The 20024-nt window shown below is 39.0% G+C and overlaps 1 protein-coding gene and 1 pseudogene across 2 annotated transcripts in view; both read left to right on the top strand.

The window, feature by feature from the left end:
* The window catches only part of FBXO25 (F-box protein 25), a 78877-nt gene that overhangs the window by 35179 nt on the left and 23674 nt on the right, over positions 1 to 20024 (top strand). For both annotated transcript variants that reach the window (XM_064294982.1, XM_003411861.4), the window contains exons 5-7: positions 1408 to 1500; positions 17186 to 17279; positions 17853 to 18037. In XM_064294982.1, coding sequence (XP_064151052.1) covers positions 1408 to 1500; positions 17186 to 17279; positions 17853 to 18037 — 372 coding nt within the window. The remainder of the gene's footprint in view (positions 1 to 1407; positions 1501 to 17185; positions 17280 to 17852; positions 18038 to 20024) is intronic.
* LOC104846075 (ubiquitin-related modifier 1-like) lies at positions 11505 to 15683 on the top strand (annotated as a pseudogene).

Genomic DNA, 20024 nt, shown 5'->3' with positions numbered 1-20024 from the left:
GGTTACCTGTTAAGGTTTCAATCCTCCTGAAAAGGTGGACAAGGACATGTGCTTCAAGCCTGTTATCTGTGGTCCACTCTGTGAACCAGAGTTAATTCCCAAAGAAAGAAGAGGCCACTCTGAGATGTGCGGATACCTCGAAAAGGTGTCTGTGTAACATTATTTAGAACTCTGTGGGCTGAGAAGAGGAAGAACTTAAAATAGGAATATCAGCCGAAATGGATACCAGATCACAGTCTGCATATGTATCCTTGCTTCCCCCACTGCTTCCAGGAAAAAATTTTGCATGCAGCGGACTTTCAGAAAAATACATATTGAATTTTTTAAATGAATGTATTTCGTTGATTCATCAACACATTAGGACTGTTATTGGGACTTAGACACAAAACTAAATTAGCCTTTATAAAAAAAGTGCATCTGAAATTAAGGTGTTAGTACTCCAACTATTTTTACTAGACCATCTCATGTCCTCTGTTTAAATTCGAGAAGTAATCTGTTGCCTCAGGTTTTCTCTGATTATTTTCCAGTTTATCTGCTTCCACAAGTCTGAAATGAAATCTGTGTTTCAAATACAGAGTGTAGAATTTAAAAGGACTCCTGAAAGCTAAAATGCAAATCCACGCAAACCAATGTAGAACATAGGATATCTCATTAAAGAAAAATACCTAAAATAGAATAGTAGTGTTTGAGATACTAAAGAAAGACATACTCAAGTTTGCTTGTTTCCTTTGACTTTTGGACCTGTAGGTCTGATTATCCACTTGTTTGGTTTGTTGAGTCCATGTTCTCCAGCCTAGAAATTACCAGTTGTTGGATCAAAACCTCCCCATTTCCTTCAGTCTTCACCTGAAGTTGTTTTTCAGTGCCCGGGAGATGCTACTTCTTAGTACCCAGGTTCCTTTTAACTTCTTGATCCTTTGTGGTCATTCATACTTTCAACATTGAAACAATAAAAACTCCTTTGCAGTTAATATGTTTAAACATATGTATTTATAGCAAATGTATCTTCATAATAGCTGAACAGATGATTTGTGTATTTTTGCTGCATAGCCTAAAATACATCCAGTTTTTATGTCATCTTAACTTAATTTTTATACCTGCCCCCAGCTTGTCTCCAGCAAAAGAATCTGGCAAGATACTCAATAAGTATGTTTCCAGTGCCATTACATAGGCAATAATATAAAAACGGAGAGTTAATTCATAATGTCTTGATTATTACATAAGTGGCTTAAATTTCACATTGCTATTATTTTTCCGTATTCTCATCTAAATCTGGAATACATTTGCAGAATAACAACAAATGCCTTTGTCAAATAAAAAAAATTGCACAGAATTGACACGGTCAGTTAGTTTTGACTGGTTAACTAATTTCACTTATTTTAACTGTTTTGTGTTTCTTTTTGCCAGAGGCATGGCTACTGTACCTTGGGAGAAGCTTTCAATCGCTTAGACTTCTCAAGTGCAATCCAGGATACCCGAAGGTTCAATTATGTCGTCAAAGTAGGTATTTGATTTCCAGATGTATTTTGATGATTCTTTTGAATAACTGTCTTTTGGAGATTGTAAGTGTAAAATGGTTTTGGCAGCTGCATAAAATTGTACTTGTTTGTGTAGGAAGAAAAGAAATGAGTTCAGGAGAATTTCCTTCATCTTGGTGTTATAGATTGAAAGGGCGTCAGCAGAAGTTAAGTCCTCATCCGCCTCTTGCAGGATCACCTGTGAACTGATGGTGCTTCCACGTGTTTTCTTGGAGAGCTCGACTTCTGCTGCAGAACCGTCTCTGTGTGTGTGATTTGGAATAGCTGTCAGCGATACAAAGAGAAGAGGCACAGTTTTTTCCATAGGGATGTTTTTACCTGAGGGTTTGAAATGGGTTTTTGATTTCAGGTTTTTCACAAAGAATGAACCTTGTTTAATAGAGGAAGGACTAGCTACTAAGGGGAAAAAAAAAAACAGAAGTTTATACAAAATAGAACTTCACAAAAGCTGTAGTCCATTAATTTATTTTTAGAAGAGATTTTTATCTTGGGTGACTTTCACAAAGAAGGAATCTTAAAGCTATATTTTCCGTTTACGGTTTGTTTTATTTGTCTAAAGATTAATTACTATGTGGTTCATTCCCTTCATTCTATTACAGGTAAAGTACAAGTCATGGTTTATGAAGCTAGTAACTTTGTATTTTTAATGGTGCTCTGAAACATTGGAAGAATTTCTATTTTAATGGCTTTAGACGTTTAAAAAATGTTACCTGAAGGACTAAAAAAATTGAGAGGTTAAGCAACTGTAAGCCTAAAAGAAACACATTGCCGCTGAATAGTTGATTCTGACTCATAGTGACCCTAAAGGACAGAGTAGGACTGCCCCATAGGGTTTTCAAGGCTGTAACCTTTACGAAGCAGACTGCCGCATCTTTTCTCCCGCAGAGCGGCTACTGGGTTCGAACCACCACCCTTTCTGTTAGCTGCTCAGTGCTTAACCACAGCTCCACCAGGGCTCCTTAAAATTAATATAGCTACTGAAAATTTCTTTTGATTAGTGTTAGCATCATGTGTCTTTCTCCATCCCTCTACTTTTATTCTGTCTGTGCCTTTGTATTTAAACTGGATTTCTTGTAGACAACACATACTTTGATCTTTTAACCCACTGTCTGTGTCTTTTAATTGGTGTATTTAGAGCACTCGCATTTGAAGTGATTATTGATATAATTGGATTAATACCGGCTGTATTTGTAACTTCTCTGTTTGTTGCAATGGTTGTTTCTTTTTTTAGTTTCCTCTCTTGTTCCTGCCTTCTCAGGTTTTAATTGAGCATATCATATGATTCCATATTCTCTACATCCTTTGCCTATCTGTTATACTGTTAACATTTTTCTAGTGGTTGCCTCAGACTTTGCAATATTCATTTAAAACTAATCTACATCTACTTTCAAATAACAGTACAGTCACGCCCTACATAACATCGTTCGGGTAACGTCTGACCACGTACGCATCTGCGGTCCCATAAGGTTATAATGGAATTCATCAGCTTCCCACATGGAACATGTGGATCTCATGTCTCTTGTATACAAAGCGATTCCACTGTGAGGCATATAATAAACCCAGTGTCACTGAGTCGATTCCGACTCACAGCGACCCTATAGGACAGAGTAAAACTGCCCCATAGGGTTTCCAAGGAGCAGTTGGTGGATTCAAACTGCTGACCTTTTGGTTAGCAGCCGTAGCTCTCAACCACTATGCCACCAGGGCTCCAGGTGTGTAATGGTACAGGACATATATAACCTATAATACATGTCTTGATAGTCATAATGAACACCTGTGTTACTGGCTTATATATGTACTGTACTATACTTTTTAAAAAGTTTACTGTGTAACAGTATATGCTTCAACTCATAGGTAGCAGTATCCAATCTCGTGTATCACGTGTCTCTTGGGTGTTGTAGCGTTATCCCTCTGTTTTTCTCTTGAAACTATTACCATAAAGTGCATCATGGCTCCCAAACACAGCAATCTGAAAATGTGAACGTAAGAACATAAGATTTCTAAAAGCCATCTGAGCTAATCTGACATGAAGGCATAAAAATGACAAGTATAGGTATATAACTTTTTATCTATCTCACTATCAGCTTGTCGTACTGTGGGGGCTTGCGTGTGGCTGTGATGCTGGAAGCTATGCCACCGGTATTCAGATACCAGCAGGGTCACGCATGGAGGACAGGTTTCAGCTGAGCTTCCAGACTAAGACAGACTAGGAAGAACGACCCTGCGGTCTACTTCTTAAAAGCATTAGCCAGTGAAAACCTTATGAATAGCAGTGGAACATTGTCTAATATAGTGCTGGAAGATGAGCCCCCCAGGCTGGAAGGCACTCAAAAGATGACTGGGGAAGAGCTGCCTCCTCAAAGTAGAGTCAACCCTAATGACGTGGATGGAGTAAAGCTTTCGGGACCTTCATTTGCTGATGTGGCATGGCTCAAAATGAGAAGAAACAGCTGCAAACATCCATTAATAATCAGAACCTGGAATGTACGAAGTATGATCTAGGAAAATTAGAAATCATCAGAAATGAGTGGAACGCATAAACATCGATATCCTAGGCATTAGTGAACTGAAATGGACTGGCATTGACCATTTTGAATCGGACAATCATATAGTCTACTATGCTGGGAATGACAACTGGAAGAGGAATGGTGTTGCATTCATTGTCAAAAACAACATTTCAAAATTATCCTGAAGTACAATGCTGTCAGTGATAGGATAATATCCACATGCCTAAAAGGAAGACCAGTTAATACGACTATTATTCAAATATATGCACCAACCACTAGGGCCAAAGATGAGGAAATAGAAGATTTTTATCAGCGGCTGCAGTCTGAAATTGATCAAACATGCAATCAAGATGCATTGATAATTACTGGTGATTTTAATGTGAAAGTTGGAAACAAAGAGGAAGGATCAGTAGTTGGAAAATGTGGCCTTGGTGACAGAAACAGTGTTGGAAATCGAATGACAGAATTTTGCAAGACCAACGACTTCTTCATTGCAAATACCTTCTTTCACCAACGTAAATGGCGACTATACACATGGACCTCACCAGGTGGAACACACAGAAATCAAATTGACTATATCTGTGGAAAGAGACGATGGAAAAGCTCAATATCATCAGTCAGAACAAGGCCAGGGGCTGACTGTTGAACAGACCATCAATTTGTCATACGCAAGTTCAAGCTGAAGCTGAAGAAAATCAGAGCAAGTCCACGAGAGCCAAAATACGACCTTGAGTATATCCCACCTGAATTTAGAGACTATCTGAAGAATAGATTTGACACATTGAACACTGGTGACCGAAGACCGGACAAGTTTTGGAATGACATCAAGGACGTCATCTATGAAGAAAGCAAGAGGTCATTGAAAAGACAGGAAAGAAAGAAAGACCAAGATGGGTGTCAGAGAAGACTCTGAAACTTGCTCTCGAATGTCAAGCAGCTAAAGCAAAAGGAAGAATTGATGAAGTAAAAGAACTGAACAGAAGATTTCAAAGGGCAGCTCGAGAAGACAAAGTAAAGTATTATAATGACACGTGCAAAGAGCTGGAAATGGAAAACCAAAAGGGAAGAACATACTCGGTGTTTCTCAAGATGAAAGAACTGAAGAAAAAATTCAAGCCTTGAGTTGCAATAGTGAAGGATTCCATGGGGAAAATATTAAATGACGCAGGAAGCATCAAAAGAAGATGGAAGGAATACACAGAGTCATTATACTGAAAAGAATTAGTCAATGTTCCACCATTTCAAGAGGTCCCATATGATCAGGAACCGGTGGTACTGAAGGAAGAATTCCAAGCTACTCTGAAGGCACTGGCGAAAAACAGGGCTCCAGGAATTGATGGAATATCCATTGAGATGTTTCAACAAAGTGATGCAGCGCTGGAGGTGCTCACTCGTCTATGCCAAGAAATATGGAGGACAGCTTCCTGACCAACTGACTGGAAGAGATCCATATTTATGCCTATTCCCAAGAAAGGTGATCCAACCAAATGTGGAAATTATAGAACAATATCATTAATATCACACACAAGCAAAATTTTGCTGAAGATCATTCAAAAACGGCTGTAGCACTATATCGACAGGGAACTGCCAGAAATTCAGGCCGGTTTCAGAAGAGGACGTGGAACCAGGGATATCATTGCTGATGTCAGATGGATCCTGGCTGAAAGCAGAGAATACCAGAAGGATGTTTACCTGTGTTTTATTGACTATGCAAAGGCATTGGACTGTGTGGATCATAACAAATTATGGATAACATTGCGAAGAATGGGAATTCCAGAACACTTAGTTGTGCTCATGAGGAACCTTTACATAGATCAAGAGCAGTTGTTTGGACAGAACAAGGGGATACTGCATGGTTTAAAGTCAGGAAAGGTGTGCGCCCGGGCTGTATTCTGTCACCATACCTATTCAGTCTGTATGCTGAGCAAATAATCTGAGAAGCTGGACTGTATGAAGAAGAATGGGGCATCAGGATTGGAGGAAGACTCATTAACAACCTGCATTATGCAGATGACACAACCTCGCTTGCTGAAAGTGAAGAGGACTTGAAGCACTTACTGATGAAGATCAAAGACCACAGCCTTCAGTATGGATTGCACCTCAACATAAAGAAAACAAAAATTAATTCTCACAACTGGACCAATGAGCAGCATCATGATAAACGGAGAAAAGATTGAAGTTGTCAAGGATTTCATTTTACTTGGATCCACAATCAACAGCCATGGAGGCAGCAGTCAGGAAATCAAAACATGCATTGCATTGGGTAAATCTTCTGCAAAGGACCTTTTTAAAGTGTTGAAGAGCAAAGTTGTCAGCTTGAAGACTAAGGTGCGCCTGACCCAAGCCATGGTATTTTCAATCGCATCATACATATGCATGTGAAAGCTGGACAATGAATAAGGAAGACTGAAGAAGAATTGACGCCTTTGAATTGTGGTGTTGGCAGAGAATATTGAATATACCATGGACTGCCAAAAGAACGAACAAATATGTCTTGGAGAAAGTACAACCAGAATGCTCTTTAATAGCAAGAATGGCGAGGCTGCATCTTACATACTTTGGACATGTTGTCAGGAGGGATCAGTCCCTGGAGAAGGACATCATGCTTGGCAAAGTACAGGTCAGCGGAAAAGAGGAAGACCCTCAATGAGGTGGATTGACACAGTGGCTGCCGCAATGGGCTCAAGCATAACAATCATTGTAAGGATGGTGCAGGACTGGGCCGTGTTTCGTTCTGTTGTGCATAGGGTCGCTATGGGTTGGAACCAAGTCGACAGCACCTAACAACAGAACAACAACAACACTATGAATAGGCCTTAAGTTTCTAGCTGTCCTTCTAAATGGCACTTCTTTTTATAACTTTTTTCCAATGTTTATCCTGTAAGTCAGACATAAATGTGCTGGAGAATGAATAGCGACAACATGAGACACAACTTCTACCCTCATGGAGTTCACAGTGTGACTGTGGTAACAAAGCTGAACCAGGGGCTCCCACAGCTAGAGTATAGGTTATGGTGAGGACTGTCAGGGAGAGGCGGACAGTACTGTCAGCACTTATTATAGAAGGACCTGACCAGTCTAAAGGGCCAGGGAAGGCTTCCTTGAGAAAGAAATCTGAATTAGTAGTTGAAAGATAAGTTTAATTAAGCGAGCAAAGAAGTGAGCATTCCCAGCTGAGGAAATGAGTGACGGTCCCGTGTTAGGATAGAACGTGGTCTTTGCCATTGTTGCTCATTGTCATTTCCAAGTGTTTAAAGTGGACATCAGTTTGGTCTGGAAAATAATGAAAACTGCCATTTTTATGTTACTTAACAGCTGTACAGCACTTACACATGCTTCCTCTCATTTGAGTCTCAGATCAGCTCTAAACCTTTGAGTGGTTAACCATCCTGCCTGTGGTTGCCATATACCAAATGAAGAGTTACAGAGTTTTGCTGAGGTCCTTTACTGGTAGAATATCTTCTTTTCACTATTACACATTACTGTATCAAGTTTCATTAAAAGAGTTATCATATTTTTCTAAGAAATATTTCTAAATAATAGGTTTATTTTAATGATGGCATACCATTTGGACCAAAGGGTTTTATGCTTGAGAGTAACAATCATATTTTATTTATATTTTTGTATTCCCTAAAGAATCAAGCATAATTCCTTACACATTATAGTTATTCAGTAAAAACTTTTTGAATGAATGAATGTTTAGCCTACAGAGGTCTTTTAATATTCTCATGCTCATGCGACTTTGAAATGTGTGAAAAATGAATCTATGATAATAATAAGTTTAATGATATGATTACAAACTAGGAAGGTAGCAAAAAGAAAGAAAAAAAAATACAAGTGTTATAATCCAGGGCAACCTTTTGTTTTGGGCAAAGGTTAGATGAAGACACTGTAATGGCAATAGAGTGAGTGTCATAATATATTTTGCTGATGGAGGAGTGAGAATACTGGAAGGTCAAGATAGCATCTTCTCTTTCCTTTGGAGAAGCTGACAATACATTTGTCATAGCATCAGATCACCTGTCAGTACCTGAAAGCCAGCAGGTGAAATAAAACATGGTGATTTCAGAAACAGTCATAAAATAAAGTTACTAAAAAATTTCTGTGCAGGCATGTCCTTTTACTCATACATATTTTTCAGGTAGCTGGCCAAGTGTATGTTAGGTTTTTTTTATTTTTAACATTAAAAGCATCTAGAGTATATTAGAGCAGATTGTATAATAAGCTTAGCAAATGACATAAATCTGAGGTCCTACAGTTCTCGACAGCACACAACAACAACAGTTGTGTCATTCCTGGCCAAGGTAAAGACAGGAGCACCTTGCAGTGGTTGCGTGAATTTGCTGCGAACGTCACAGCAGGGGCTGAGGCACATGTTATGCTCAGAGTAATTGTCTGCCGTAAAGTTTGTAGCTTCAGAATACTTCCGGTAAGATGACTCCTTTATTGTCTGGGTTATTTCAAGAAAATATCAAAATGATTTCGGAGTTAAAAAATATATCTATTCTATAATTTCAGTGACAGTTTTTCTTTCTATTAGAAACAAGGATTTTGTTGTTTTTGTTTGTTTTAATATCACCGGGCTTCTCTTGTGTCCATTTCATAAACTTGCTAACAGAAGATTCTACAACCTTCAGTAATGGTATTTCCCAGTATTTAATACTCGCAGCGATAATATATTTTTGGTACAGCGTTGAAGCCTTTCCTGTCACCACTTATCTTTGTGTTTTCTTCTCTCTCTCACACTTGTCTTTATACAGACTTTATATGTACCTGGGAACTGCTCTTCTATAGACTCACCTGCCCTGGCCCCTTTAATGCTAGAAGTCATATGTTCCAGGTGTTACTCCCTTCTGGAGATGAGCTCCCCACTGTTTCCCAAGGGCCTCGGGCATCTGTTAAACAGTAGAGACACAAACCCAGCTAAAAGGCATCTCTGGGCTAGTTAAGTGGTTATTTTTAAATGTTTTCATAATTTCTGCTAAGGCCTACTTGAGAGCAGTTAATTTACACAGCAGCTCATGCTGAGGAGATGGAAATGGTTAAACACTGGTGTCATGAATGACACCAAACCAAAAACCAAACCTGCTGCCATCGAGTCGATGCCGACTCATAGCAACCCCATAGGGCAGAGTAGAACTGTCCCATAGAGTTTCCAAGGAGCGCCTGGCGGATTTGAACTGCTGACCTTTTGGTTAGCAGCCATAGCACTTAACCACTACGCCACCAGGGTTTCCAGGGGTCTTTAAAATGGAATCAGTGCCACACTGGAGAGGCAGCAGGGACTGGGGGTTAAGAGGTTGGCTCTGGAGTTGCACTGTGTTTGATTTCTATCTCTTATTTATTTACCAGGGGATCTCAGACAAATTACTTAACCCCTTCACCCACAGCATCTGACAAACATTAGTATCAGCTTCAGAGGACAGTAGTGAGGATCAAAATTAGTGAAATCATGTGAAGCTCTTTTTAGGCCATTCGATGTGTTCTGTAGCTGTAGCTACTGTTTTCATTGTCTCTTGTGAACGATTCGGGCTGAGGGATAACATCTGCATGGGAATCCATTTATAGTCCAAGATTAGAGATGAGAAAACCTACCCTGACAACAACTGACAAATGCTTGTGTTAAGACCTGGTTTTTCTCGACTTTATAAACTCTTCCTCTGATAGAAAGCAAGTTACTTTCTTAAATGCATCATGTGACATTGTAAAAGAATACTCTGTCAAGTTAAATGAAAATCTTGAAAAGGAGTATTTTTAGAATTTCTGATCATACTGCTAATGAAGCCTTTGTTTGCTGAACTTTGTCTGAGAGACAGTCAAATGCTAAGTTATTGTCATGAAATCATTTCTTCAGTAACCCCTGCTACATCCCAACCCCCTGGAACAGTCCCTGACGGGGAATAGGTACGTGTTGTTCATAACATGAGTGAACGAGTGAATACGAAGGAGCGAACCACTGTTCACATGAATTGTTTTGTAAGTTATTCCAGTTATTCATAAATGCCAGCTGAATGTGGACTAACCGGTACCCAGACCCCGTGCCGTCAAACCGGTAGGAGACCCTACAAGAACTGAATTCTTGCCAGTTGTCTTTGCAATCTGCGGGAACTTCCTCTTTTCAGGAAAACAATATTCAGAAATAGAAGTTATAGCTATATTATAAAAAGAGATTCTTCACAAAAGGCTACTCTCTGAGGTACCTGACTCAAATTTTTCTTGTATGAAAAAGATATATTTTATTTAATCTTTTTTTTATTAAATGTTGATTCAAGAATTGACTGTAGGCTCTTTCATTCGCTCCAGGCATTTCCTGTGATTTTTCCCCTTAAAAGGGGCTGGATTAAAGTCATCAACAATATATGTTAATGTTTTAAGACAAGATTCATTAAAGAAGACAGACCAAGAAACGACACTATTGGGACTTCTTAGACACCTATTTTCAATTGAAGGAAGCATTCTTTAGCTAACTTGACAATGTGACTTTAATAGAATTAAAATTTGACTTTGTAGCTATGACATTTTTAAGAGAAGTTAAACATAAATTGATGATTATAGTGGGTAGGCTATGTCAGGCCAACTTGAGCAAGTAATATAAGCCTTTTGTTCATTAGATGGCATCAACAGAAGCTTGTCTTCTAGATGCATATTCTAATTATATTAGAAATTTGAAATACCATTGTTAGTACCGCCTGCAAATATCTGCTACTGGCTTTATTTTTCCTTAACTTTTAGCATAGCTATCCTATCAACAAGAGAACTTGTAGAATGACTAAATGTCGCAACTAAGAATTCTGTACCAAAACAGACTTAAAATTGTGTAACAGTTCAATTTTAAATAAACAGCAGTCTTTCTACCAGTACTAGAAATCAGTTAACAAGATGAGAGTCAGAAGTGACAAAACTATTTTAATTCTCCTGGAATCCAGATTCCTGGGTTCATGGAATTGGGGTGTCCTTTTGAACCTTAAAGGAACTGGTTCCCTGGAGTCACCTTCAGGTCAAACAGCCTGGTGGGCAGCCTAGCAGAGATTGTTTTGCCTTAGGCATTGAGTTCTTCTGGGAACTCATTTACGTGTAGCCAGCTTCAAGAAGCAGGGGCTCCAGGGTTTGACTAGAGGTGTGTTTTAGGATGAGTCGGAGTCGACTCGATGGCACTGGGTTTGGTTTTTTGGTTTTGGGTGTGTCATTGGTGACTCTCTAACCTGGAACCCTAAAACTTTACACTGTGCTTTGATGCTGTCCCCTGAGAAGTTAATATAACAGTGACCTATATAACCTGCTTTCACTGTCCCCTCTTTGGAGCTCCTTCCCTATACATTAGGGTTGACACTACCTGAATTGTAGCTACTCAACAATAAATATATTCGGTTACATTAATTTTTGGTGTTTGTACATTTAGGTTTTTGACAGAATATAATGTTGTTGCTATTTGTTAGCGAGTTGATTCCGACTCATGGCAATGCCGTGTGTGCAGAGTAAAACTGCTCCCTACGATTTTCAAGACTGTGACCTTGTGGAAGCAGATAGTCAGTCCTGTCTTTTGAGGCACCTGTCGGTGGGTTCCAACCGCCAGCCTTTCCCTCATAGTCAAGCATTTAACTGGTTGCGCCATCTGGAGACATCATTGTAATATTAATTCACAAGGAAGGTGAAGAAAAGAGACAACCCAAAGAGCAGAGATCACTTCTTACAGACCATCTGCTGGAGTAATTTGTAAATTGTATATGAGATGCACTAGTTCCTAAAGTAGAAAACTTTTTGTTTTTTTTTCAATGCAGCCAGCATTAATTCTGTAGCGTAATACTTCTTTAACCTTTGGGGTTGAAGGTCACAGGCCTTTGAGAATACGATGAAAGCTGTAGAAGCTCTCCCCAGAAAATTAACACAGATTATGAACTTTTCATATAAGTTTAAGTAATTAATGATTCCCCTTTGGCTTCACAAACTTCTATTTGTGAACTCTCTGCTATTAAAGAGTGTAGGTTGCATTCCTTTTTTCATTAAATGCAGTAAAAGTAAGATTTCTTTTTTAATCAGAAAAATCAAATTTTAAATCATCGAAGGCTGTAAAAGCTATTCCTTATATATCGATTAGCGTAGGGGCTACAAATGGAGATTTTGAAACCAGATTACCTATATTCGAATCCTGGCTCTGAGCTGTGTGACCCTGGGGCAAGTTTCTTAATCTCTCTGTGCTCATTTTTCTCATCTGTGTAGCAGGAATAATAATAGTACCTACCTCATAGAGGTGTTATGAGAATTAAATAACCTCAAATAGTGCCTTCACATAGTAATCACTCATCAGTGTTTACTATTGCAGAATCAAATTTATATTAAAAATAGATATTTTGAGTATTTCCTGCGAGTTTGGCTGCCCCAAGATGGCAGGCCGTTGTCAGTGAAGGTGGAGCTCAGAAGTGGCACAGAGCTCCTGTTCGATGGTATGAAGAGGCGTCAGGTCACATTGCTTGGGCAGGAGGAGCCCTGGGATATCCAGAACCTCCTTGCCTGGACCAAGAAGAATTTGCTAAAAGAACAGCCAGACTTGTTCACCCAAGGAGACAGTGTGCGGCTGGGAATTGCGTGCTAATGAATGATACTGACTGGGAACTGCCGGGTGAGGCAGACTACCAGCATCGGGACCAGGACGGTGTCCTCTTCATGTCCACACTGCATGGAGGCTAAGGGCCCCTCTCTGTGTGGGCACCCGTGGGGTGGGGGGAGCAGAACAATCACACATCCCCTTGGGGGACACATCCAGAGGTATGGCAGGTATGGCACATGCCCTGGTTGCCACTTGATGGGGGGCGGAGAAGCCCTCCACTGAGCAGTTTCTATTGGCCATTGTACTTTCCATCGCCAGCAGTGATGGATCACTCAGCAATTTAAAACTAACTGCTGTGGGAGCTATTTTCCATAAATGTGCCTCTCCTTTGGGCCTTGCTTCCAGGTCTCCCTGCTCTATTCTCTGAGTTCCCTCCGGGCAGGGAAAAGAAACCAGGTGCTAAAAATGAGCCTTTCTCAGGTACCAAGCAGGGCAAGGCTGGCAGGCAGACACCTGAGCCCAGCACTCCCTCTCTCAGCAGCTGAGGTGGGAGGAGTGCGTCCCTCGGGTTTGTCAGGAGTGGAGGGGCGTCTCTGTGGTCAGGTTACCTGGCTGTGGTGGGGCCTAAGAACAAGCCCTGCTCCCTCTACTCCTGTATCTCAGTCTAAGCGTGGAGTGACCGAAACTCTCCAGGCTGCGGTGTCTTCATGGGAAAGATGAGTGGACCTGCAGAGCTGATGGAGGCTCGCCTCTTCTCAAAGATTAGAGGAGTTTTCACCTAAGTTTCCCCATCTGGATAGCACCTGTCCCTCACTGATATCATTATTCATTGCTGACCTTCTCCTCCCTTACCCAGGAGCTTGCAACCACACCCCTTCTCCCACTCCCCCCATCTCTGGGCCTTGACCATAGCTGACCTCCCCCAACACAGGTCACCGGATGGGCTCCTGAGACATTCCCCCAGCAAAAGGCTGCCTGCCACTCATCCTGCTGGAGTTGGGGAAGAAGAGGGAGTAGTCCAAACTTTGGATAGGCAAATGGAGGCCTGGAGAGTTCAGTGTGTCTCAGTTTCCTCTTCTATAACATCATGGATATTGATAGTTATAAATCAGCTCATCTGAAAACTGGGGAGATACCTGATGGCACAAATGTAGATTATCTCCCTCCCAACCTCCTAGCTGGAAGCAGGATGGAGGCAAGCAGCACCTGGTTGTTGTTAGGTGCCACTGAGTCAGTTCCAACTCATAGCAGCCCTGTGTATGACAGAATGAAACACTGCCCGGTCATGCGCCATCCTTATAATTGTTGGTATGTTTGAGGCCACTGTTGAAGCTACTGTGTCAGTCCATCTCGTTGAGGGTCTTCCTCTTTTTCGCTGACCCTCAACTTTACCAAGCATGATGTTATTCTACAGGGACTAGTCCCTCCTGATAACATATCCAAAGTATGTAAGATGAAGTCTTGCTGTCCTTACTTCTAAGGAGCATTCTGGCTGTACTTCTTCCAAGATATATTTGTTCATTTTTCTGGCAGTGTATTCAGTATTCTTCAGCAACACCATAATTCAACTGCATCAGTTCTTTGGTCTTCTTTATTCATCATCCAGCTTTTAAATGCATATGAGATAATTGAAAATACCGTGGCTTGGGTCAGACACACCTTAGTTCTTAAGGTGACATCTCTGCTTTTTAACTCTTTAAAAAGGTTTTCTGGAGTACATTTGCCCAATGCAATACTTCATTTGACCTCATGGACCTCCCACAGGCAACACTGAGAAGCATTGTATGAGGGTAACAACCTGGCCTGTCTCTGCCCCATCATTTATCATATTGGTGAGAAATAGGGCATGCATTACCCTCCTCTTCTTTCCTTTTTTTTTTTTAGGGAATAAAAGACAAACATATCTGTATGTTCTGGTCTGCATCCTTTGTGTCATAAGTGTTGTAGGGACAAGAAGCCTATTTTGGGAAGGTTTTGGTTGTTAAACAATGCCTATGGTTTGGTGGGTAAGTCTCATTGTAGGGATCAGTAATAGGAAGTCCATTGTGCTGCAGACCTAAGGCACATCGTCAGTCCAGCTTTCATTAGCAGTAAATCTGATATCTTAATCTCAACTGGCCCGAATTCTTTGTCTTTAAATTAGTTCTAAACTCAGGCAGGGGATTATTTAACTTTCAAATAGCAATATTCCAATGATGGTCAAAATAAGGAAGAAATGTACTAATAGTAATATTTAGCTAATATGTTTTGGAAAGATGAACAAACAGAATTGAAATTTTAGCAGTGGGTTTCTCAGGTATGTTTGGTATAATCTAATCAAATTTCTGGACAGTGCCCTGAAGTGTTGTGTTTCTGTAATGTCTTCACTGTAGGGAGGGCATGCTTTATGTAGATACAATAGAAGTTGTAGAATGATAATCTTCTGAACATTCCTGTGTGATTTTCATGTTTATAGTTTTTCGGTACTTCTGCTGTCAACATGGCTATGTGAGTTAGTATTTTCTCTTTTCTTTCTGTGGAAATCAACAAATGCAGCATAGAGAATTGAAAGGAGGGGATGAACTATCCCATTTTCAGAAAAGTAGGAAAATTTTTTTTTTTTTTTGTAGGAGGCACATGTAATTCACAGACTCTGAAATATGTGTAAGACTTACCAAAAGCAGCTAAGATTGAGCAGAAATAGTACAGAGAGAACTGAATAGAAGTGTAGAGGCAGACAAAAAAGACTCAGCAGGGGTATATATTGAAGATGCCAGTAAACATACTCCTTGTAAAGAGGACTGGCAAGAAAGGCAAATGTTTTATAAGCTATATTCCTTGCCATAAGTGATAGAATTACAGGGAAGAGGGCTGACATCAAAAGATTTCTTAGACCCAGTTTTTATTTGAGAGGTGGGTAGTGGGGTTACAGATGAGGCATATTTTGTGAAAAACAACCTTTCCCTATGGGAACAAAGGAAAGAGAGGATTTGGACAGATAAGCCTAGAAAGCTACTATGGCCTTTCCCTCCTGGAGTCTTCTGCAAAATAAGTGGTCTGGGAAGTTCTACCTTGTTCAAAAATGGGTATTAAAAAAAAAAGTAGCTGTCACAACATCAGTATACTCTGAGGAAAATGTGAGACAAACAGAATGCATGTGCAAAGATGTAAAAAATATATATGTATAAACAAAAACTTGTCATAAAAAAGACAAAATTGAGACCAAACATGTTGTATCAATAAATGTAAAACAGGCTATTAAAAGATCTTCAGATTGGATCAAAAAGCAAAACCCAACTCTAACCTGTGTATAAGAAGCACACCTAAAATATAGTGATTCAGAAAGATTGAAAATTAAAAAAAGGAAAACAAACAAAAAAAAAAATGGGAAAAGCATACCAGGCAAATATAAACAAAAATGAAATGGGACAAGAAGCAGTGAAGGAAAGAAGGAAAGCACTTTATAATGCCAAAAGATTCACCTCAGAGTGAAGTTATAAATTCCTTTCAAAACCAGTGGAATATATGGTTGCCCACCCACTTTTTCTGGCTCTCAGGTTTTTGGGGGACTCTACTTTTCCCACTGAAAGTATTTGCTGCCCTCCAGTGGAGACTTATGTAATGGTGAAAGGTGAAAGAAACATTCATTGAAGCAAAATAGCTGAGGTATTAGGCAAAACCAGAGGTGCCCCATGCACCAAATGGAAGACACCTTGCAATAAAGCCTGCTACCCAAGATCAGCGGGCCATACGGGCACCCACAAATCATGTATTTTTACACAGTATTTCTCAAAATCCATATTAACAAACAAAAATTTAAACACAGTCCATTAATCTGTATACATTCCATTACTGAAAAACACCTGGTACCAACAAAAAATTCAAAGCAGAAAACGGTTGGTTCTTGAAAGGGTCTTAACAGGAGTGTCTACACCAAATAGCTTAGCGTTCCAGGAGATCCAAACAGAAGTAGAAGCATTCTAAGTAGTGGAAGACTTTAATTCGTCATTCTCGCAAAAAAAAAAAAAAAAAAAAACTAACTAATAAATTCTGTTACGGTGTTTTTAATACTTTTTCCTAGACATTCTGCAACTTGTATATTCTTTGACCAAAGTTTAGTTTAAGAAGGAGTTTTAGTTTTTTTAGTTTACATGTGGAAAATCTTTTTTGATTTTCTGAGTATCTGGTCAGCAAACAACATCGAGCCTGAGTGTGTAGTCTTTTAAAAATATTTGTTAGTAACCAAGGTGGATTGGCCCTCAGCATCTATTTTAGTCTCTTCCTAATATGCTTCTGTACTATAAAGGTTGGAAGGCTAAAAACTACAATTCACAGACTCCCTGCTAGCTAGGGTCCTGGATATAAATTAGCTTCCGTCAACTGGATACAATTCTGCATGACTTGAAGATTCCCTGAACTTCCTTGTATTAAACCCTTTTCAGCTTAACAGGTAGAGTGGTGACTTTCCTACAGTGCACTCAGATGGATACACTGACAGTTTAGAATGCCTCATGCTAGCATAGCTTCACACTATGTTTGGTTTTATATTACTATAGGTTATTACCTTATTAAATAGATTTATATATTGCCTTAGCTTTTTTCCTTTTTCTTTTAAGCTACTGCAGCTAATTGCAAAATCCCAATTAACTTCATTGAGTGGTGTGGCACAAAAGAATTACTTCAACATTTTGGATAAAATCGTTCAAAAGGGTAAGATGATCACTGATGTTTTTTAAAATAATCTAATTCTTAATTAGAAATTTGGAAAAAGTATGAGATTTTTCTTTTGTCCCTCCCCCCCACCCAGGTATGTATTCTTTCAGAATCAATAATGTCAAATAATATGATAGTATTAGGCAGACAACTTGGTCCCTCCAATTCTTAATGTTCTATATTACCATAGTGGACCTTTTTAAAATTTTGTTTCTGCTACAAAGAGATATATAAGAAAGATAATTTAATCCCTGAATTTTAAAAAGATACTTTACCTTTTCATGGCTAGCCAGTCACTGTTCATTTTAGACGTGTAATGTTTGTATTTTTTTTTAATGTTTGCATAATTACTAAAGTTGTGATTTATTCACCTGGGCATCAGACAAGCCAATAATTTCTTTAATGAGTTATAATTGTATTAATTAGGAGTTATTAATAAGCAGAACTTTAAATTTCACACCAAGAAGTTATGCATATATAGGAATTTAGGACTATATGTGCGTGTGCATGTATATATATATATATATATATATATGTATCCCTCACTCCATAGCTTTTTCTTTATTCCAGTTCTCAGTGACCACCAAAATCCTCGCCTAATAAAAGATCTTCTCCAAGACCTAAGCTCTACACTTTGTATTCTTATTAGAGGAGTAGGAAAGTCCGTGTTGGTGGGAAATATCAATATTTGGATTTGCCGATTAGAAACTATCCTCACTTGGCAACAACAGCTACAGAATCTTCAGATGACGAAGGTATGAACTGCTTGGCCTAAAAAGTATTATGCTCTATTTTATGTTATAAAAGTCATTGCCTCTTCTAAGCACACAGGAAAGACTCTTAAAGCTTTTTGAAAGATTTTTTTTTTACCTCTTTCACAAGTATTGATTAAATTGTTTTAAGATGGATTCGGATCAAAAGAACCTTTAATGGCTTAGAGTTGTTATTAGAAAGACAATAGGGATGGTAATCATTAAACAAAGCTGATCCCATGGGTGATTAGGTGGTAAATTAATTTACCTTCGAAGGAAATGAAGTGTTTCAGGCTGCTAAAATAACATTCAGTAAACTAAGGCTAAATTATATTGCCAGTAATTCTCCATTTATCTAGTTGTTGTTTCTCCAGGGATATTATTATTATTATTTCTCCTTTTGCTTTCTATTTGTGTGTGTGTGTGTGTGTGTGTGTTGTTTTATAGTTCTTTGGCAACAGAGAACATAACATGGGAAAAAGAAGGTGTAATTCATGTCAGTTGTTTTTGCTATTTTTATTTATTCTGGTAACTAGTTTCAGTGAGAAAAATGTTAAGACTATTGATCAAAGTAAGTGTTTTAGATTTGTATTTTGTTTATCTCTAGTACTACCTGGGAGAAAGAATAAACTGTAGATACAGATATATAGATCTTCCTCATGAAAGCAGTTGTTTTCAAAAGTGATTTGGGAATATCTTAACTTTTGATCATTTATTAGGCATCTAAATACGGGGCTTAGAAAAAAAGTAGTGATGCCCTATTACCAGTCTGAACTTATCAATAATCAAATATTCAGTGTCAATAAGAGATAAGCAAATTTGATGTAAACATTGGATTATTTCTTCTATTGTCTTAAAAATGACTCTGCCAGTAATTCAGAGATCTCTATAATCTGGCTCTACCCTACCTGTCTTCGTTTCCCATGTACAAGTGGGCTGTGCTATGAAAGTTCACTTGTAAGACATTTAAAACATGGAACATAGTTTGCTAGAGAAGCGTTGATGTAAATTTCAGAAAAAATAGGAGGCGAATGTAATTCACAGATGTAAAGTGTGTGTAAGACTTGTGAAAGACAGCTAAGATTGGGCAGAAATAGTACAGAAAGAAATGAATAGAGGAGGCCAAGTCACGTGCTACAAATCCCATTTATCCTTAATGTTGCTAATTTGTAGAACTGATAATATCTCAGCTAATGAATCTCTGGGGAGGGAGTGAGATATGAGGTTGTCTGCAATGGGGTTTTAGTGGTCAGCATCTAAGGGAGAGAATGTTTGGGAAAGACCAAGATTAGCAGCCTTTGTGGTCTGACTGGGAAGTTCCAGGCAAGACTTAGCTGTCGTGCATTATTTATAAAGAAATGTAGATTAATGACAACCTCAGATGAGGGAGGATAGCAAAGAAACTCCAAGAACAGGACCTGAATATACCACAAAGGGAAGGGAAAGAAGAAAGCAAGGAAAAGCCTTTCATCTTTGCCTAGGTAGACTGTGGCAGAGCAAGAAAGAGGTATAAATGTGTAGTTCAGAAAGCACCTTTTTAGATCTCACTTCATTTATATTAGCTTGGTAGAGAAGCAGAGGATAATGGGAAATATAAATTATCTTAAGTTGACAAATGGTTTTCCACACTCAAAATGGCTAACCAAAACAAAACCAAACCGAGCCCACTGCCGTTCATATCGATTGCGAATCATAGTGACCATATGGGACAGGACAGAATAAAACTGCCCCATAGGGTTTCCAAGGAGTGGCCAACAGATACTACAATTAGAAGAAAATGGCTAGGAAGACTGTCTTCTGTTTTTGGCCTGACATACATCTCCACAACTCTGATGGTCCAAGTACACTGCCTCAGCTAGAAGTAACTGTTGTTACCATATTAACATTTTGATTAGGCAGGGAGAAATTATGATACAAAAGTGAAATTAATGTTGATACTTTAAAAGAAGTATAATGAGAACCTTTTGGTTAGCAGCCAAACTCTTAACCA

Source organism: Loxodonta africana, chromosome 12 (assembly GCF_030014295.1).
Source record: "Loxodonta africana isolate mLoxAfr1 chromosome 12, mLoxAfr1.hap2, whole genome shotgun sequence".
Lineage (NCBI taxonomy): Eukaryota > Metazoa > Chordata > Mammalia > Proboscidea > Elephantidae > Loxodonta > Loxodonta africana.
This window is presented reverse-complemented; position numbering and strand designations above follow the sequence as displayed.